The sequence below is a fragment of the Canis lupus genome, chromosome 3 (genome assembly GCF_011100685.1).
Source record: "Canis lupus familiaris isolate Mischka breed German Shepherd chromosome 3, alternate assembly UU_Cfam_GSD_1.0, whole genome shotgun sequence".
NCBI classification, from domain to species: Eukaryota; Metazoa; Chordata; class Mammalia; order Carnivora; family Canidae; genus Canis; species Canis lupus.
This window is the reverse complement of record NC_049224.1, coordinates 23,632,276-23,654,975: the sequence shown is the minus strand read 5'-3', so window position 1 is coordinate 23,654,975 and position 22,700 is coordinate 23,632,276. Positions and strand designations below refer to the sequence as shown.

Genomic DNA, 22,700 nt, shown 5'->3' with positions numbered 1-22,700 from the left:
AAGGTACTAGGTTAGTTGTATTAGGTACAATGATGCATAACTCAAACTGATCCCTTACTATAGTTCTCTTCTTCAAAACTGTTTTTCAAAAGCCATCAAAACCTCTGAGGTTTCCAAGGTTTATGCTGGTTGACAAAAATTTAACTCAAAACATGTTTAGTTTTCCTATATTGAACAGATAGATATAGTCTACTTTTTATTTTTCTTGGCACTGATATGAAACAAATATAGAAATTTTTTCAAATTTAATCATGGTATTACCTTTAGTCAGAGAGAAAAATCTCTATACAAGTTAAAACAGTGCTAAATTATTTGAAGTACGGCCATATCTTAATGGGAACAATTTGGAAATTATGAAGTTACCCTGAATCCATAACTACATATGCCAATGAAGTACTCCACAGATGAAAGAAAATTTGAAACATGATCAATGACTAATCAATATTTGCAAAGTTTTTGAGAAGACTCTGAAGAACAGCACAGACTCTGAAACATCATCTTTAATTTATTTATAGTCTTAGAAAAGTAATGGTTAAAAGAGCTACAAAATACTGGTATTATCAGTCACTAAAATAAGTTCTATATTATTTAGAGTGGCTAATTTAAATAAATTGACTAGGGACTTATTTTTAAGTAAGAATGAAATTTTAAATGTATATCAATATTAGAGAGATAAAAGTGTATTATATTCAAGTAATACTTGTAGTAACTTTGAAGTATACTGTTATTCACTAAAACATTTTAAAATTATTTGGGAATACCACTAATACAAATATAATTTAATTATAAAATAGATATTATAAAATTGAGAGTACTACAGAGGGGTAAATTGATTCACAGTATACAGAAATCTTATACAGAATACCCATACCTCACCACACCAAATTTGTCAGTCACTCATGCATACAAAGAGAATAACAACTGAAATGCTTAAATCTTGCACTTACCAACCTCCACAACACTAGAACAGTTGGGATCTGTGAAGCCATCTGGACATTCGCAGGAAAAGGAATTGTCAGACAATCCTGACAAACAAACACCTCCATTTTCACATGGATTGGGATCACAGATATCACCTGAGAAATAAAGAAATAGATAATGAATTTTCATTTGTCTTAGGCATCAAAATGCACTATTTCATACTCCATCTTCCTTTGGTAAAGCCATCATACTGCTTAGATTTATAAATAAGGTATGCAAGACCCATTTGAAACCATGTGCTTTTATAAGAGAAATGATATATAACATAAAATTAAATTTTCTAATTCATATATTGCTTACTGAATAACATACTAAAAGTCATTAACTTAGTTTGGGGTTCTTTCATTGCATATAAATGAAATATGCCTGATTTGTTAAAGACTAACTGAAATATATCTGGTAGACTGATTTATTAATTACTACAATAAAAAAGCTTTCTAAACTCACACGTTTAACTCTGTAAATTCTCTTACTAAAGGGGTGGGCTTTATTTCTGGATCCCTAGAATCTGGGCTTGCCCATGTGACTTGCTTTGACCAACAGGATGTTAGCAGACTTGTAGCCAGCATAAGTGTATAAAAGCACTTGAATATTTCTTTTTTTTAATTTAAATTTTATTTATTCATAAGAAACAGAAAGAGAGAGGCAGAGACATAGAGGCGAGAAGCAGGCTCCATGCAGGGAGCCTGATACGGGACTCGATCCCAGGACCCCGGGTTCACGCCCTAGGCCAAAGGCAAACGCTCAACCGCTGAGCCACCGAGAAGCCCCTCACTTGAATATTTCTACTTGGAACACTGTCAGGGCCATGAGAATAAATTCAGGCTAGCTTGCTTGAGAGAAGTGAGAGAAACATCGAGGAATAAGAAAGAAACTGCCACAGAGAAATAAGCTGTGCCCTAACAAAAACCTATAATATGTGGCCTTGGCTTTGGTACTGGATGGTAGATGGAACCTTGAATGGTACTGGAAAGGATGGCTATAGGAGGCTGGAAAAACATGAGGCTATCCTATATTACATAGAGAAAAGGAGTTGGTAAGGCTGTCCCCTGAGAAAACTTTCGTGACAGAAAATATAACTAATGACTGTTATAAATGAGTAATGAGATTTCCAGGCAGAATGTTAAAGTGTCAATTGGTTCTTAACAGTTGCACTGATAAAGTATTACAAGAAAGAGATGTGATAAATAAAGAACTGATGAGTTTGAAAGTAAAGGAATACAGAGAGACCAGAATTTGATATAACCAACCAACCAACCAACCAAGCAACAAAAACCCAAAAAACAACAACAACAACAACAACAACAACAACAACAAACAAACAAACAAAAAAAAAACACTCAATGCCAGCCTTTCAAATCGCTGAAAGATCAATTCTGGGGTTTTGTCAGAAAGGCATGAATACCAGAAACATAAATACCAAATTAAGAATATGGCTAGAAGGGCCCTCATGAAAACATTTCAAATAATTCAAATACAGCCTAAAAGACTCTATAGGCTAAATAAAGGGGCTTCAAAAAGTCCTAAAAGTAATATCTCTGAACAGTTTGACACACCCAAAGTAGCACTGATTAAGTCTGGAGTGAAAAGCAAGCTTCAGACAAAGTCATGGGTGTGGTTTTATTGCACAGAGAGGATATAAATCGGATTCAGAAAAGCCTACAGAGTTTTTAAGGGAGCTTTCTTTATAGGGGAAAGTGTCACTGCCTAGATTAAAAGAGAAGGAGGCTTCTCACATTTACAAAAGCATCTCTGCCCCAACTTTCTACTACTTTGTATTTCTTGGGAACTTTATTCCCTTATAGGAACTTTCCCATGAATTATTGCCTCTCTGTTCTACACTAGCAACTTAGGACTTTAGGAAAATAAAAGTGGAGGTTAACATTTTGTCACATTTTTAAAGGAAGTCATTAGCTATATTAATAGGATAGATAAAAATACTACATTAGTACTGAAATAGCTATTAGAGTCATGAAATAAGTGAATAAGTGAGAGAATGAATAAGTTTGGGTAATATAATTGAATTTAGTATGGCTAGATTATTTGGTTAGGAATGGCTGCGAAAGTATAAATATCTCATATTAGTAAAGATGAAAAAATAACAACAGAATTTATAAGATGAAGAGCCAATGAATGTTTTTAACATGTATTCTAAGGTTTTGACATGGTCATATCTATATTTTAAGATGAATATCCTTGCAGCACTTTATAGACTACATTTGAATGGGGAGGCTGTTGACCAATAGAGATACATTTCAATAGATTTTCCATCTCTGTATATATCTAGCTTGCTAGTCACTCAGTCATTCCTCCACTCATCCATCCATTTGTCCATCTATCCTCCCATTCCTTGAGTACCTATTTTATAGCAGGTACTGAAGTCAGTGCTGGGCATACAAATCTAAAGATAGTCTTTACCATAAAGAAGTGCACGGCCTACTATGCGAGATAAAAAAAGCATGAACAATTACCACACATAGTAAAAGCTGTAATTAGTATACATGATCCAAAATTTAGGATCAACAAAGACTTCTAAAAGGATTCAGTGTTGTCAGGTGATACAGTAGATGAGGGGATATCTATTAAATATTCTAGGCAAAGAGAACAGCATATACAAAGGAAAAAGATCACGGTGCATTCTAGGAACTTCAAGCAGGCCACTATAATTAGAGCATAAATGTGAGAAACAGAGAGAAAGGAGCTCAGAAAGTAGCATGGCCATATAAATAAAGAGCCTGTGTATGCTGTGCCAAAAATCTGAAGTTTATCTTTAAGCACAGAAAAATCATAAAAGGACTTTATGCATGATAAAGTATATGATCACATTCGTGCTTTGGGGATGATAATTGAGGCGGCATTGTATTGGATCAAATGGAAGAGTCAAGGCTGAGGGCAAAAGGACTAAGCGTTAATCTCTTTTGAAGTAGTCTAGTCCCTTCAAAAACTGATTTTCTTAACTCTTTTCAGAGACTGCTATGAACAGAGAAAGCCATGAAGGCACCATTCAATTCTGATTCAGCTAATAAATACTAGGTAATAAAACAAGAAATGAAAGTCCCCCCAAATCACTACTGCTCTTTCCCCCAGATAATGAATCTAGAAGCAAAGCAATTACTATTGAGATTTTCTAGAAAGAAGCGATAATCAGTTTTGAATGTAATACCATCCCTCTCTACCTTAGATATCAACAAAGTAACATAGCTTTTTACTGCCAGACTAGCCTACTAAACCTGTACATTGCATGAAGATAGATATTAACATCCAAATATTTTTTTGATGAGACATCAGTCATTATTTTGTGTATTGTTAGTACTACAAAAAGAGGAGTTCTTTACTCCCTAGACCAGGATCTGTTGTTGCAGCGAAGTCAACAGATCAAGACACATTGTAGATATTCATATCCATTTATTTACACTCCAGGAGAAAGGCAAGGCAGGGGTGATATCCCAGAGGTTCTCAAGCATACGGACTACATTGATACATTTATCCAAAATCAATTACCTTTCATTCTTATCCTTTTTACTCCTATAACCAAGTTCCTGCATCGTTTATTAACTGATGTGAGCTTATAGTCCTGATAAATCAGAGACCACACAAAGCTGGAATGCCTGGTCCTTTAAATTATTCCATCAGGATGGGAAATTTTGATGTCCTGTGAAAACTTTCTTGGTACGTGTGCTGCCCTTTCTAGGTGATAATACTTAATCTAATTGGTTTTCTATCAGGTGTGTATGCCAGTCATATGATGCTTCTGAGGTCAAAATAAGACAGGGTATGTTCACCTCTCACCACATCTTGTAGACACCAGCTGCTGTTTAGCTGACCTGTTCATTCTCTCTCGTCCTTGAACATTTTGTTCTTTTTTTTTTTTTTTGCTTATGTCTACTTATTTCTAATACATTGCACAGTTGTGAAAATTCATCTTATATGTTATCCCCACTTTTGATATTTACTCAATGTCTTTATGAAAGGTAGAAAAGAGGTAATAGATTTGACCAAAATGTACATAGCAGAATCAAGATACTACTATGACCAAATTGATGTGGGAGTTGAGGGAGAGCAAGATATCTGGGTTGATGTCTAGAGCTCCTGTCTCTGTGACTGAGTAGTCATCTTTCACAAGGAAATATAATGGATTTAATTTTAAAGGAATTGTTGTGTTTGAAAAGTCTGTGGGACATCCAAAATGAAAGTGTCCCATAAAGCTACTGAACACACAGATATGGAAATAGAAAGACTTTGGTATAACATGGATTGCTAGGTATGGATGTGAATACTATATTTCAGTGAGTCTTTAAAGGAAGGAAGAGGAGGGTGGGAGGGAGTAGAGAGAAAATTAGAGAAAAGGAGAGGTCCTTGGGCATAACAAAAATAAAAGAGGAAAAATAAGGAAGGAAGAGTCTCTGAAAGAGGAAAAAAAAAGGAAAATAGTGCTAGGCCTTTCCACTTCAGTATAAATACTCAGTTATTCACTTAGGCTCTAGTATGTCCCAACATGTACCAGTGTTAGATGGACAGTATAGAAGAAAATAAAATTTTTGCATTGGATAAAGTAGAGGGTGGAAGACAGAACCCCATCAAACATAATTAGGATTATCACAGACTGTGCTTTAAGTCTGCTTTTCCACATCTAATTATGAAATGTATCTCTGTGTCACATGGGTTCTCCATGAAGTAAATGTTAAGATAAAGTTAAGAGTGCGACAAATTTATGAAGAAGTAATGTCTATGAACAGTAAATGAGGAGGAAGCAGTAATGGGTGGAGAAATCCTTCATCCTGTGATGCAGATCTGACACTTGTGAAAAGAAAGAGGAGGTGGGGTGGGAAAGAAGGAGAATAGAGCAAGTAAGCCTCAGTTTGTAATACAAACTTGATGAAGTCTTAGCCAATCCACCAGAAAGGAAAGTTTACTCTTTCGAGACATCCTCCAAGGGCATAAATGACCAGATACTGGTATGTTTGCCATGTTCAGTCACTGGCTGCAGGCATAGTGAGGCTATAAAGCTCCAGGGGGATCCTGGAAGTGCTGCAGAAGATCTCTGGAGGCTAACTACATTCCTTGCAGCTAGACTGCTTATTTTCTTGAAGGGGTTTGGGGGTACTACAGCAGTGCACTTCCACAGGTGCCACAATCTTCTCAGTCTCACAACTGTCCTGGTTAGGATCAGTTACATTGTTATCTTGGTCTAAACCATCATATCTGAGCCTGCTGTTTTCTCTACTTACCCATTATCTCAATGGGTTGTACAGATGAAGCCTGACGCTTTAAGTAGAAGCAAATCCTCTAGCTGGAATTTCAAGTCTAATTAAAATGCACTGTAGGGACTTCTGATTCTCTGTCATTTCAATTAACCTGAGAAAGCATCAGCTCAGGTAAGAATCCTGATTAAAATGCAATAGATTCCTGGACTTCAAATCAGTGCTTTTTGTCTGTTTGTTTACTTCCCGATGGATGTGTTGGTAGAGTCCTTTAAAACTAAGATGGCAACCAATACAAGAAGACAGGCTCAATGTGGGAAAATAGGACAATACACGATTTCATGGTTCTTTATTCCACTGTCAGCAGGCTCCTAAAATATACCTCTGCATATTGTAATCTGTGTGCAGCGTTCTAGCTTGATGCTTCTTGGCTGGCTGGCCTCACCTGCTTTAGATTAGGACAGATGTGTTTAATTTGAATCTAACTATGTTTTATGATTCCATCTGCAGTTTATGGCAGACTCAGGCAAATTAAGCTGATGCCGATTTGCCTTTTGGCAAAAGAATGAAGCAATTATTTTTCCCAGGGGCAAGAAATCATTGCAGACTAAATTTAACTTCCTGTTTGCCTGGTCTTTCACCCACTCTCCAGGGTTCTGCTTGGACTGGGATCATCCTGTCTGAGTCCAAAGTCCACCTCATTCTTTTCACTGGCCCACCACCTGTTGCCAGTCACCTGTTCAAGGTGATTCAAGGATTGTCTTATTTCATCTCATTATTAATTTGCAATCCATGATCATTTAGCCTAGATAGCAAAGTGTACAGGCATCTATAATACATCATGTAGCACTGCAGAAGACAATGTAAAACCTTCTAAAAATCTAAAATCTCTTTTTAATTGTGGTTGTTTTTCCTGTGAGCTCAGTATATGAGCTACGCGATTTCTAATGCCAAGGAAAGGATAAAATCCTATGTTGGCCCTACACTGGGAATCAGGTGAAAAGAATAGCTAATTTTCCTCATCAATGTTTAAACTCTCAGATGATTTATGCATTCTGTTTTCTTTATACATTAGTGCCCTTCTCCAGTTCACAGATCAGAGAATCACTGAGTCATTCATCATGTATTGACACTCCAGGAAACACAGATGAGGCTAGGACTACAGCCTAGATGAAGACACATCAAGTTCCAGCACTCTTAGAATTTATCTTATAGTGGAGGGGATGCAGAATGAAAAACTAACTAGTAAGCAAGGTATTGGTCACTATAATAAAAGCCATAGGAGTGGCGGGGGGGGTGGTGTGTGTGTGCAGGATAACAGGCTAGTGAGAAAGGCAGTAAAAAGAACTGGTTACTTAAATGTACAGTCCAGAGATGCTTCTCTGAGGAGGTGTCACTGGAATTGAAAACTAAAGATGAACAGTGCCAGTCATGTTACAATCTAAGGAAGAGTTTTTTAGGCAGGAGAATAGCAAATGTACGGCCCTACTGATAGGCAAGAGTAATGAATTTAAGAAATGGAAAGGGGGCCAATGCATTTGGGACATGGTAACAAAATGTCACTGAATGTTTTTTGTCAGCAACACAATGTTAGTAGCAACCAATTTATAATTTAAAGCCCCTTATTTGACTGTCCTCATAATAATCAAGGGCACTTCCACCAGGCCTATTCTTAATACTTATCAAACATCTACAATACTTATTGTATTTACATGCTAATGTTCTTATCTATGTGTATATTGATCTTTTTTACATATTAATATGTCTACAGAGTACTGCTAATGTATTCATGTATTTACATGGTAATATAAATATACCGATAATTTATTTGGAGGAATGCAAGCTTCTCCATTTTTTATGTTCCTTTAACAATGCTGTTTCCATTTCTGAAAAAAATCTGCATACAGGTATAAAATTAAAAACAACAACAAAAAAGGTAACATATTACTCAAGCATGTTACTTAACCAACACAAAATATTTAATTTATTCAGTATTTCCCCACACTAAATGTGAAAGATATTGTCATACATACTGATATGTGGGAAAACAAAACACAGTGACCATTTAAAGTCGTGCTTCACAACTATGACAATGCAGGTCTGTGTATTACAACCTCATCTTCAGTTTATTGCCCTCCTACCATTTTATTTACAAACTGGAAGAAAATAAAAGCTTTTGTCTTCAACTGCACAAATTAGAATTTTTAACAAGTCTGTAAATAGAGTACTTGGCAAAATGAGCCAATTGCAGTACACAAGTTAGCAATAACTCTAGTTAAAATGAAATAGATTTCATGAAAATATGCATACTCAACCTGGTAAAACAGAAAATGTTAGTACCCTTATGACTTACTGCCGGTAAAATTATGCACAACAAAATAAATGTCACTTTTTGAATCAACAATAGGCTTCTCAATTTACTTTAGGGCTTCTGGAGAGAAGCCTCCAGAAAAGCCTGTGTAAAGCCTCAATTTGTGTTGAATATTGAAATTTTATTTGCTGTATGTTCTAATGAGTTTGATGCAAAGATTTTTATTTTAAAGCCTTCTTTTGTAAACTAAAGCTTATGAGTGCAGTCAGTTTAGATCTCAAAAAAAAAACAGTTAAAAAAGTTTGATCTGATTGTTAGCTTCATATGTACTTTATATATAAATTCTAATCAATATTTCAGACCATTACTTCAATTAGGAGAGAAGGAAATAAGATAAAAATGCCAATAAGAATAAGTTTATCTGCATCGCTAGGATCGGCCATTTTACTGGAAAATCACTGGACATACTTGCAATAAAAGACAATCTAATTCTATGCCCTGGTGGCCACAGGGCCCCAAAAGGACCATATTCAGCTATGGAAGACACAAATCTAATGACTAAACGAAGGAATGTCTTAGACTCAGAGCCACACTAAAGCTAACTTAAAGCACATTATCTCTCAGCTGATAGCCAGTGGTTTATCACACTATTTCAAAAGACATTTTTCTTTGTGGATAATGTTTTAAATGCTAAGGGAATACTGAAGAAAATTAAAAGAAAATTAGCAAAATTGTTGAGTATTGACAACGTGAATTTTGCATCCTTTAACACAGCTTCAATCAAGACTAAGTGCATGAAAAGACAAAACTATTTGGAGCTCTATATTTTGAAAGAAAATCTGGGCAGACTTTGTGTTTTAAAACACTCTAGAGAGTCCCTTAAAATAACAAAATCTAGAGTTTTTAGAATTGAAAGGGACATCAGAAATGATCTAACCCAGTGGTTCTCAAACTTCACTGTATATTGCAATCTCAGGGGAGCTTTTCAAATTCCTGATGCCCAGCCCAATTAAATCAGAATGACTGAGGGTGGAACCCAGCCCTACACATTTTTGAGAACTCATCTAAAGATTTTAATTTATTAAAGAAGAAAAAAAAATAAAATGAGTAAGGAGAAAGAACGGAAAGAAGGAAAGATAGAAGGAAGAAAGTTTTTACTTTTCTGCCTTCAATTGAGAGGAAAGCAAATGAAGAAAAATATTTAACTAGATTCCTTTGTTAGTTTACTATGATTATGAAAAAAAATTATTTGCAGGAAGCTATAACTGGCAATTGAAAATGAAGGTACACAGTATGTTAAAAAATTAGAATAGATACTACCTTCAATTTTTTAAATAAAAAATAGATACTAGATACTATTTTTATTTTTTTAATTTTTATTTTTTTTAATTTTATTTATTTATTCATTCACGAGCAACACACAGAGAGAGAGGCAGAGACACAGGCAGGGGAGAAGCAGGCTCCATGCACGGAGCCTGACGTGGGACTTGATCCCAGGTCTCCAGGATCACACCCTAGGCTAAAGGTGGCGCTAAACCACTGAGACACCCAGGCTGGCCTAGATACTACTTTTAATACTAACATGTATTGAAATCCTATCAAATAATTCGCTGAAACTTCAGAAATTAGAGAATTCAACCATACAGAAATTCAGAGAATTCAACCATGCAGAATTCTCAAGTCTGCTGACAATACTGTTTCTACCTCTGAAGAATATCCACCTAGTCATTCAGTTCATATTTCCTGAAGCCCATCTATGCTCCATTAAAATTTATCATTGCTGTACATACTATGGGGGCTCTGATAGACAATGACTTGTTCTCAGGGTTTAAGAAAAGACACAAGTAGTTGACTGGTAGTTACAACTGCATGTTAGGTCTATGAAAAAGAAAACTATGGGTGCGAAGAGAGCACAAGAAGGGAGCACTAAACTCAGAATTCTGACACTGGAAGCCTTCCCAAAAGCACGTCATGTCTAATTCAAGACCAGAGAGCTGGTGGAAACCAGCTAGGCAACTACATGGGACAACAGATTAGAAGCAGAAGGAAAAGCATGCGAAAATGCAGGTAGGAGAGCCAGTGTATGTGTTTGAAAAACGGGAAGAAACCCACCTCACCTGGAGAGAAGAGTGCACAGAAATGGCAAGAGACAAGGGAAACAAAAGCAAAAATGAACTATTGCGATTTCATCAAGATAAAAAGTTTCTGCACAGCAACGGAAACAGTCAATAAAACTAAAAGACAACCTACAGAATGGGAGAAGATATTTGCAAATGACCTATCAGAAAAAGGGCTAGTATCATTCAGTCAAGAAATGGGCAGAAGACATGAAAAGACATTTCTCCAAAAAAGAATTACACAAGGCGCACGAAAAAATGGTCCACATCACTTGTCATCAGGGAAAGACAAATCAAAACCACAATGAGACCAGTGAGAATGGTTAAAATTAGCAAGACAGGAAATAACAAATGCTGGCGAGGATGTAGAGAAAAGGGAACCCTTTTGCAATGCTGGTGCAGCCACTCTGGAAAACAGTATGGAGGTTCCTCAAGAAGTTAAAAATAGAGCTACCTTATGACCCAGCAATTGAACTACTGGATATTTACTCCAAAATAGAGATGTAGTGAAACAATGGGATACCTGCACCCCAATGTTTATAGCAGCAATGTCCACAATAGCCAAACTGTGGAAGGAGCCTCGACAGATGAATGGATAAAGATGATGTGATATATATATATCATTTATACTATCAACTATATACACCATATATATCATTTACATCAACGCGGATGGAACTGGAGGGTATTATGATGAATGAAGTAAGTCAGTTGGAGAAAGACAATTATATAGTTTCACTTATATGTGGAATACAAGAAATAGTGAAAGGGACCATAAGGGTAGAAGGGGAAACTGAGTGGAGAAAAATCAGAAAGGAAGACAAACCATAAGAGACTCTTAACTTTGAGAAACAAAAGGAGGGTTGCTGAAGGGGAGGTAGTTAGGGAGATAGGGTAACTGGGTGACAGGCATTAAGGAGGGCACATGATGTGATCAGCACTGGGTGTTATACTAAATGTTGGCAAATTGAATTTAAATTTTAAAAAAAGTGTCAATGCTAAAGAAAATAAAGTGGACAGGATATGCAGTGTCTTTAAGAGTCTCAAAAGGAGTCTGGGCATTCCTGAGCAGAAAGGATAGCCACTTAGGATACGAAGCAGGAGGGCTGACATGATTTGGACTTCAGATTACTCACCTTACCTGTAGTGTGGAGGATGGATTACAAGAAGATAAAATGTAAGTGTGGCAGATCAGTTAGGAAGTGGCAAATGTTACTCTGGCACAAGGGATTGCTGGCTTGGATTAGAATACTAACCACAGAAATGAAGAGAAGTGGATTCCAAAAGTTCTATTGAGAGACAAAATTTATGGGCCATATGGTTGAAAGGAAAGAAAGCTAAAAAATGAACTCACCTACCAAAATTCAACAAAAAGTTCTGCCTTTCATTCTGATGGAAATTACAGTCTAAGAAGCAAGTTTGGGGATGGTGATAAAAGGAAGTGATAGATTCCATTTTGGAAATGCTTGGACTAAAATGCCTGCAGACATGCACTTGGAGATACTCAGTGAGAATTTGGTTTTATGCATTGGAACCTGGGGAGAAAGGTTTGGACTAGAGAGATAAATTAACACAGAGCTGATTTTTTTTTTTTTTTATATCATGAGAATATAAACAAAAATTCTGAGAAGAGCATTTGGATATGTGGTCTAGAAACCATATACGCTTGCAAACTCAGCATTGTAAACTCTCTGAAGTTCAGAATCATTTCAGGATCCCTGGGTGGCGCAGCAGTTTGGCGCCTGCCTTTGGCCCGGGGCGCAATCCTGGAGACCCGGGATGGAATCCCACGTCGGGCTCCCAGTGCATGGAGCCTGCTTCTCCCTCTGCCTGTGTCTCTGCCTCTCTCTCTCTCTCTCTCTGTGTGACTATCATAAATAAATAAAAATTAAAAAAAAAAAAAAGAATCATTTCAACTTAGAAAATTCTCCCCTGTGCCAAAGATCAGGCTCGTCTACCTGCATTTTCACATACTCTTCCCTTTGCCTCTGGCAAAAGTCCATAGTATCCAAATAAACTATTATCCAAATATAAACAGGTGAGAGACAGAGGTTGGAAATGTACTTAATACAGAAACTTAGGGGCACTAGTTGGCTCCGCCCATTAAGCATCTAACCCTTGATTTTGGCTCAGGTCATGATATCAGGGTTGTGAGAGCCCCATGTCAGCTCCATGGGACTTAAAATTCTTTCTCCCTCTCCTTCTGCCCTTCCCCACCCATCCTCCCTTAAAAAAATAATAATAAAATGACAGAGACCTAACAGTATTTCGATGCTACTGAGAAGCAGCTACAAAAAAGAAGAGGTTAAAGATACAATAGAGAGGAAATACTCAGAAAGGCAAGGAGTGTGGAAAAAAACATGACCAATGGGCCATCTACAGAAAGAAGACGTAAAGAAACACTGAGGGCTCAGCCGAGTTTGAAAACAATTGACAGGGGACGCCTGGGTGGCTCAGCGGTTGAGCATCTGTCTTTGGCTTGGGGCGGGATCCTGGGGTTCCAGGATCGAGTCCCATGTCAGGCTCCCTGCATGGAGCCTGCTTCTCCCTCTGCCTGTGTCTCTGCCTCTCTCTCTGTGTCCCATAAATAAATAAATAAAAACTTAAAAAAAAAAAGAAGGCAGCCCAGGTGGTTCAGTGGTTTAGCACTGCCTTCAGCCTACGTTGTGACCCTGGAGACCCAGGATCGAGTCCCATGTGGGGCTCCCTGCATGGAGCCTCCTTCTCCCTCTGCCTGTGTCTCTGCCTCTCTTTCTTTCTCTCTCTCTCTCTCTCTGTGTCTCTCATGAATAAATAAATAAAAATCTTAAAAGAAAAAAAAGAAAGAAAACAATTGACAGTGGTGACAAGTACCCAACTCGATATCTGCATAGAGGTCAACACCTGGATGTGTGATAGAAGTAGAGAGCCAATCCAGGTATGTTGTTTCATCAGACAGGTGTAGCGACGGTCAACAGAGCAAAAGAGTGACACCTGGCTGGTTCTGATTTTTTTGAAAAATGCACAAGATAGCTTATTGAATTTTATGCTCTAAGATTATATGTATATATTTATAATTACGCAAAAATTATAAACTCAGTCAAATGTTCTTTCAGAGAATATTTCAGTTCTTCAGTTGACAGCAAAGGACAGACTAAAAGATAGAATTTGGCTGCTGTATATAAATAACACAGTACATCATGATGGTAACACTTAGCCCATCAATCCTTGTCGTGAATACAAACTCACACGGGCTATAAAAACAATCAGGTGATACAAAGAAGATAAAATTTAGTGCCATGTCCAATTGGGGAGGTTTCACATTCCTTCTTATTTAGATCTTAAATTGTCAACTTTCTGAATGTAAAGCTGCTCAGCCACAGTACAAAAATAACCTCCAAGGAAAACCAGTCAAAAACAAGTTGGCTAACTTGATCTCTTACGAAACATGGGTACCCAAAGAAAGAACAGGACATTGTGTTAATCATTGGATAACCCATTTTATCTTTTTTTTTTCAGACAGAAAGGATACGTCATGTTAAAATTACAGAAAAAAATTGTAAAGTCTAATTGTGTTTTATTTAGAACCTTGTTTGAAGATTCACAATTTAAGACAGCAGTAGAATGACAGTTTCAAACTATAGCACGTAAAAGCTGAAGGAATATTTTTCAGTTTTAAGTACAGCCCCAACTATTTATTGCCAGATGTTTAAAGTAGTCAATCATGTCATTACATAACATGTTTATAAACTGTGCACTAAATCTGACTGCATTATGTTTACCCATTTGGAGGCTAGAGAAAAAAAAATTAAAATGCATCCATCCTCTTCTAACTAAAAATAGCCAAGAAGCACTTATCTAATTTATGGAATGGAAGTCATATATTAAAAGTCAGATTTAGATCTTGATTAATTTTTGTATAAAGTGAATGATTTCATATTCACCTTTTATAGCAATTTTCACATGAAAGCAACACTTTATAGTTTCTGAATGCTCTAATTCCATATAATGTATAAATTTTCAGAATTTAAATCTTTTTATTCACAGTCAACAGTTCAAGGGAGCAGAAACATAAATGACTTAGGCCACTTTCTATAGACATGCTTACTAATAAACATGAGAACACACTAGCTCTTTAATTTTTTTAACAAACATAGACTATCTTATTCAGATTTAATGATTATAAGGCCATTGTGTTTTCCTAATGCAAAGAAGTTCCTGACAAGTAGACAGCTGAGCAATTAACTCAGTGGAAGTCAGAAATTATGGGTGTTCATGCTATCTTCTTGGTTTTCAACAGGTGTCCAATTTTTGCTGTTAGCACTCCAATTTGCATCTTTATAGGGAACAGCCTGATTTTAAGGAGGGAAGCAAAGTGCCCTTTCTTTAGGAGTTCCAGCCGCCTTAATAGAATGCCATTCAGAATATTAGTGCTTTTATACTGAAAAGGCAAGGAAATACTTCGGAAGCTGGGTTATGTTACTCTTCTGGCCTATCGAACAGAAATGTGACTTGTTAAAAGGAAGCCATTAAGCACAGAAAGGGACAACTGAGAGAACTTGAACACATTAAAAATAAAAACCGATTGCCTCTACTCTATCAATGGTCTCCATCCCACATTAGGTCACATACTGTGAGTCCTTACCAGGATTCGATCTCTGTATCACTCCTGTGCTCGTTTTTGTGATAATTTAATACCCACCAGCTCCTTCTCAGTCCCTAAACCAGCCGTGATCCTAAAAGAAGGATCTGATTTGGCCTAATGCTGGGAACCCAGCATATCACTGCTATTCATGAGGTTCTGACCTTATTTGTCTTTCCCTTTTCTCATTGGTTTAATTACTGTCTATGCAATTTTGCTAATGACTCTCAAATATGGGTGGTATCAGCACAGTTTAGAATAATTTTGGTTAGATGCTTCATGCTTCAAGCTACATAAGCCATTGGGAAACCCTATGTCCCAAGCCCCCCACATAGCTTCCTTGTGGCAGACCTATCTTGATGACACAACTATTCATAGGACTTAAATTATGCACCCTGTTTCTGAAAAAATTTCTCTAACACAAATTACCTGCTTGCGCAAATTTCATACACTCTTGAATTATTCTACTCCATCACTTAGTTGAACTGTTAGAACATTTTATTATTTTATAGTAATATTAGTTTAACATGTTTTTGTGACTTAACTATGTGCCAAACATTATACTAAGTGCTTTATGAATATTAATCTCATTTAATCCTTATAATACTCCTATCAGAAACTTTGCTGATCTTAATAAGACTCATTTTACATATGAAAAAAAAATGTAAATTTACTAAAGTTGTATAATTTACCAAAGGACATAGAATAACAGTGGCAAAGTGAGATTTACACATAGGTAGCATGGCTTCAGAAACAAGAAACTATGCATGTTTGGATGGTTTCCCTTGCCTCTATTTTCCTCCACCTTCTCTCACCTCTGCAAGTTCTTCATCTTCTTCAAGTCCTTTTCATTCTCTGACTATTGGCCAATGATTCAGTATTGTTGTATGTTGCTTACTTTTCATCCATTGGAAAACTTTATTAGCCTTTTGGTATAGTCCTCCCAGTGCTTCCATATCTGAGCCTCTTTTTTGCTTAAAAGGGGAAGAGTTCTAGGTTCTAGTCTGCAGTTAACATAGCTATGTCTAGCTATGTCCCTTAGAACAAACTTTCCCTGCTGTGGACAATACTTACTACAGCTGAAAGTGAAGGTAAGCCTTTGCTAGCAGGTCAGATACTGGAATAGACCATGCTGCAAAAATATGGTATGCTGATATATTGATTCCTAGATGATATATTGATTCCCTAATATATAAATTACTAATTAGACAAATCCCTAGAGCCGGAGTACTATAAAAGAAATTCCTCTATTACCCCCAATCTTATTTGGAAAATTATGTAGATGACCACAGCACATGAATCATTGTTTGAGTATAGAACGGCAAATCCTAGAATAAGATCTGATCCACAGTAACTCAATATATACCTGGCGAAATAATCTCATATATTTAAATGAACTTGTATGTATATGTTCTCTTATAAAAAATGGAATGATGACTATCACATGAAAATAATAAAATACCTGTGATAGAAATATAGCTTTTGGAAACTTAAGGTAGCATATCTCAATAATAATTTAGCTAGAAAGAATTTACTGTTCCTCCTATTAATGGCATCTGGCATCTGTAGACCACCAATGAATCACTGAAACAGAGCTTTAGGAATAAGGAATGACTTCTGGACTAAGTGGCTAAGTGGCTGTTTTTTTGTGTGTGTTTTTTTTTTTTTCCAGTTGTGAAGGATACCTTAAGCAACAGAATGAGGTGTGCATTTTCTCTGTGAAAACACCAATCCTCTCTGAAACCATGTTATACTGACAAAGATTATAACCAACTTACATAAAAGAGTAAAATAACTCATTATCAAAAACTTAAGTGCTACCATACATATTTAAAGTAACATAGTGAACAATTCAGAAATTGATATCACTATTATCCTAATTATGTGATCTGTATTGCTCAAAAAGCTACTCTGAACCTAAAGGTTTGTTGTGTTGGTTTTTTTTCCCTTTTCCTCTTAGAGTTTAAGATAACAATAATGACAAAATCTCCATTTTATTGAGCATGTACTATTATCCAAGCACTTTTATTGTTAGAAAGAATCAATTGCCTATAATTGGGAAAACTGGATAGCCACATGAAAAAGAGTAAAACTGAACTCAAATACACAAAAATCAACTCAAACTGAATTAAAGACGTGTGTAAGATCTAAAGCCATAAAACTACTAGTAGAAAACAGAAGGGGTAAAGCTCCTTGGCATCAGTCCTGCAATGATTTTTTGGATTTCATACCAAAAGCAAAGACAACGAAAGCAAAAAATAAACAAGTGGAACTACATCAAATTAAAATGCTTCTGCACAGCAAAGGAAACCATGAGCAAAATGAAAAGGCAATCTACAGAATGGGAGAAGATATTTACAAATCACATATCTGATAGGAGGTTAATATTCCAAATGTATAAAGAAATCATATAATTCAATAACAAATATATAATCTGATTAGAAAACAGTAGAAGATCTGGATTGACATTTTTCTATAGAAGACATACAAACAGCCAAAAGCTACATATAAAGATGCTCAACATTCCTAATAATCAGGGAAATGCAAACAAAACCAAAATGAGGTAACACTTTATACCTGTTAGAATGGCTATTACCAAAAGACAAGATATAACATGTGCTGGTGAGGATGTGGAGAAAAGGAAAACCTTTTTTTTTTTTTATTTAATACATTTTTATTTATTTATTTTTATGACCTTATTTATGTATTTGAGAAAGAGAGCCAGCATGAGCAGGGGGAGGACCAGAAGAAGAGGAAGAAGCAGACTCCACACTGAGCAGGGAGCCCAATGTGGGGCTCAATTCCAGGACTCTGGGATCATGACCTGAGCTGAAGTCAGACACTTAAGTGACAAAGCCACCCAAGTGCCCCAGGAAAACCTTTTATGATATTGGTGGGAATGGTGTTCCATCCACTGTGGAAAACAGTATGGAGGTACTTCAAAAAATCAAAAACTTTGAGTTAAGAGACAAATTCTGAGGATCTAATGTACAGCACAGTGATCACAGTTAATAATACTATATTATATATTTCAAAGTTGCTAAGAAGCTAAGTTTTTAATGTTCTCACCATAGAAGAGAAATGGTAATTATGTGACATGATGCAGGTGTTAGCTACAGCTATAGTGGTATCATTTTGCAATATATAATTTATCAAATCAGCATGCCATACATCCCAAATTTATTCAATGTTATATGTCAATTATATCTCAATAAAGCTGGAAAAAATAAAAATTAAAATAGTGTTTGCTCATTGTAAATAATTCAGATAATACAATAGTAGAGAAAGCAAAAAACACAGTTCTCTATACTTCCATCGCTAAGATATAATCATTACTCATTTGAATACCTCCTACAAAACTTCTCTGTTTAGCTATACTCACTGTAATCTAATATTTTTTAACTATAAAACAAATAAAGGTATATCTTTTTTAAAGAAGTTAGAAATTCATTACATGGATTTCAAATACTCACCTTCTTTGATTTTCATTCTCAAACCGTAGAAGTATACCACTATTAGCTCTTTTTATCTTTTCTGAGATTTATAAATATTTTCTTTGATATTTGTTTTACACAAATTGAAATATGTTTTTCCATGCCTTGTTCATATTGCTTTATAGTGTATTTCAGAGACTGTCAGCAGAAAGACACTTCATTCTGCTTAGCAAATATATGGTATCCAAATTCATTAAGTATGACATAATTTTATATGCAGTTCCATATCACTGGACATTTAGGAGGTTTCAAATGTTTTTCTGTTATAAACAATTATGAACTGATCACTATTGTACCAACCTCTTTGTGAACTTTCACCTATACTGGAAATAAAACCTTAGAAATGGGCATATGCATCAAAAAATGTATTAATAATGCCTAATAGTCTTCCAAAAACTATACCAATTTTGAATACCATTAATAGTACATTGCTTTTCTTTATGGTTGATGGCATTTGGCCAGGACTATTTCTAAATTAACTCACATTATTGTAAGCAATATGTATACATGATTTCTGTTCCTCTTTAATAAGAGTGGTTTACAATGTTGGGCTCTAACAAGTAAAAAACTCTGAGTTCTTGTCAACTGGGAAGAAAGATAAAGGATGATCTGCTTAACTGCATAACTAATCCAAAAGATATACAAATTTGAAAGCTCTTAAAGCTTTAATTCTATTTTGAATGTGGGCCACAAAGTTAGTGTGATGGTTGGCAATTTTCCCAGATCTGGGGTTAGGCAACTCAAGAGACATATCAGTAGACACTAAATGGTCTCCAGAGGACCTGCCTGCCACCCTTCCCCCTTCTCCTACACCTTAAGCTTGGAATACTCTTTACAGATCACTAGAATTTGTAAGCATGGAGTCAACACACAAATGCTGCTAGATCTTGTAAAAATCCTTTGTTAAAGGAAAAAAAGAAACAGGATTTTCTCTATGATTCCTCTCTAGAGTCAAAGAAAGAGGGAGAAAGATCTAGAAAGATATAGGCAAAGAGATCAACATTGGCTATCTCTGGATAGGGAGTATTTAAATATTCTTCATTGTGTTTATTTTGTAATGTTTTCTAGGATTATATGCCCTGCTTTAAAATAGTAAGAAAAAAACTTAATTAAAAAACTCACAACATTTAAAAATCCAATTAGCAGCTAGGTAGAAGCAGAAACGATAACTACCAAGGTTGAATTGAACGAAACAGAGGTTAGTGAGCATTATGATGGGCCATGAATGTTTAATGTTTACTTAATGCAGGGAATACTAAAAATGTGATTTTAGGAATCCAGTCTGTGCTCATCATAGACACATCACAGCTGTGAACTTTCAAGGTTTATCATAGTTGTTAAATCCACGAGCTTGATGATATATAGGTACTTGTCAGTCTATGTTGATGTTGTTTGCTTACTTCATGTGGTGTTCTTAATCAATTTACAATATCTCTTTGATAAAATTAATGCATAGTTCAAGTCTAATTCATTTCTTACTTTGGTTCACTTGTTTCCTGAGAAGTTAAACAATTTATTTTATTTATTTTAATCTATTTTATTTTATTTTCAAAATTAATAATAACACCAACAACTATAAAAGCTAACTCTAAAGTATTAAACATTTTCTAAGCACTTTATAGATAGGATCTCATATAAACTTCAAAATAACCATATGACATATCATCTCCATTTAGGTGATAAAAAAATAGTTAATAAGAAGGTTATATAACTCACTCAAGATTCCACATTTAACAAGCAATGTCATCTATAGTCAACCCCGTGCAATCTAACTTCTTATTCTCTGACCTAGAATGTGACAGAATGAATGAAATCATATCTATGGAGAAGGCAGAAATGAAAATATAGAAGCTTAAGTAGCAGTCTAGATCACTTAATGTAGCCCGAACCTGAAGAAAAGTCTTACTCACTCATCCAATCCTTGATTCATTTAAAAATAATTTATTGTGCTCCTACTAGATTCAAGGTACAGGGCTAATTAGTGTGAGTTAAACTACAAACTTAGGACACAGTCCTGGTCTAACTAATTTATTTTTCAAATTTCATCTAGATGACTTAAAATTTACCTTTTCTGAGTTTTCCCAAAAGAAGAGAAATAGACAAAATTTATGGTATTTGAAGATATCACATTATTAGTATGAACTTTATTGTGTAATTATAATGCCCCTTTAACTGTCACTTAAAAAAAAGGGTTTGGTTTACCACAGAAAGAAAACTAATGGTGATGTTCAGAGGATCCCTCATGAATGATTCATGCACCTTTGATTTTCCCCATGAAGCCACTAGTTACTGATATGTTTTAAGCTTGTAAGCTACTGAGATTTAGTTTACCTGTGGAGAAAGAATCTATTTTATGTTCATTTCAAATCCCTTATCTAGTTTTTCAGTTTGATTAATAAAATTATGTCTCATGTTTTTTAAAGTAATTACTTAATTACTAAATCAGCTACATTGAATACCATGGGGAACAGAATTTAATTCTAGTAACTTCATTGGCATGATAAAATCTAGGAGCATTTCCAGGGTCAATATAGAACTCTTCAGGCAGTATAACATAATTCACAGCAGCCAAAGGAATTACATATCACAGTGTAAAGTGGGGAATGATTCAGATTAGAATACTCTGCTATCACTATTTTCTCTGGAGCTTTTCTTCTTCTTGATTTAAACTGTTAAATTTAGTTTTATTGGAAGGAAGGAAGGAAGGAAGGAAGGAAGGAAGGAAGGAAGGAAGGAAGGAAGGAAGGAAGGAAGGAAGGAAGGAACGGGAGGGGAGGGAGGGGAGGGGAGGGGAGGGGAGGGGAGGGGGAGCACCGAGGGGGAAGGAGAGGGAAGGAGGAGAAGGAGAGGGCGAGGGCAAAGAGGAGGGTGAGGGTGAGAGAGAAAAAAGAGGAGGAGAGGAGAGGAGAGGAGAGGAGAGGAGAGGAGAGGAGAGGAGAGGAGAGGAGAGGAGAGGAGAGGAGAGGAGAGGAGAGGAGAGGAGAGGAGAGGAGAGAGGAGGAGAGAGGAGGAGGGGAGAGGAGAGGACGGGAGAGGGGAGGGGAGAGGACAGGGGAGGGGAGGGAAGAAGAGAAGGGAGAAGAGAAGATCTAGAACTACCTATAGTTCATATTCTGCAAAGGCATGGAATTAAAAGTTCAAGACTCACCCAAACCTGTGGCAGTAACAACACTTCATGGGGTAGCGTCAGAGAGGCCAGTGGTTCTACCTCTGTTTCTCTACAGTTCTAGAATCTGTAGTATTGGTTTTGCTAGTCTCTAGTATCTGATTAGCCGTCAGAATGGTTTCACATATAGAGTCAAAAAGACCAGAGCAGTAATAGGATTTGAAACCATACAGTAGGCTATCCAGAAGAAGAGAGAGTCTCTGATAAGCACTCTTTACTAAGAGCAAGGGAATTTCTTTCCCAGAAGACTTGGGAATTTTCCCCGCTACTTATTGATCTTAAATGTGTATCACAGTGTACATTTCTGATTCAATTCCTATCTTCGGGGAAATGCCTTGTGCTGATGCCTTAAGCCTAAAATTCTGAATCAATCACTCAAGGGTTGAGAAGGGTTTTCTTTTAGAACAATCAGACCTATCTGTGGGATAGGTATAACGAGATGGACCTACTAATGATGAATCAGTCAAACTACTGGGTTCACATATGACTTTCCTGCATTCTTAGGCAAGTCACTTAACTTTTCTGTGCTTCTGTTTCCACATGCATAAAGGGAAGATAATAATAGTACCTATCTGATCAGGCTGTGGTGTGAGAATTAAATAAGATAATTTTCATAAAACTTAGAAAAATGTCTAGGACATAATAAGTAGCATTTGAGTGTTAAATAAATATATCCAGGTCAGCCCGGGTGGCTCAAAGGTTTAGCCCAGGGTGTGATCCTGGAGACCCGGGATTGAGTCCCACATCCGGCTCCCTGCATGGAGCCTGCTTCTCCCTCTGCCTGTGTCTCTGCTTCTCTCTCTCTCTCT

The 22,700-nt window shown here is 36.2% G+C and overlaps 1 protein-coding gene across 3 annotated transcripts in view; it reads right to left on the bottom strand.

The window, feature by feature from the left end:
- Nucleotides 1–22,700, bottom strand: part of EDIL3 (EGF like repeats and discoidin domains 3) — a 393,208-nt gene that overhangs the window by 273,036 nt on the left and 97,472 nt on the right. For all 3 annotated transcript variants that reach the window (XM_038532401.1, XM_038532403.1, XM_038532402.1), the window contains exon 2: nt 948–1,076. In XM_038532401.1, the coding sequence (XP_038388329.1) occupies nt 948–1,076 (129 nt within the window). The remainder of the gene's footprint in view (nt 1–947; nt 1,077–22,700) is intronic.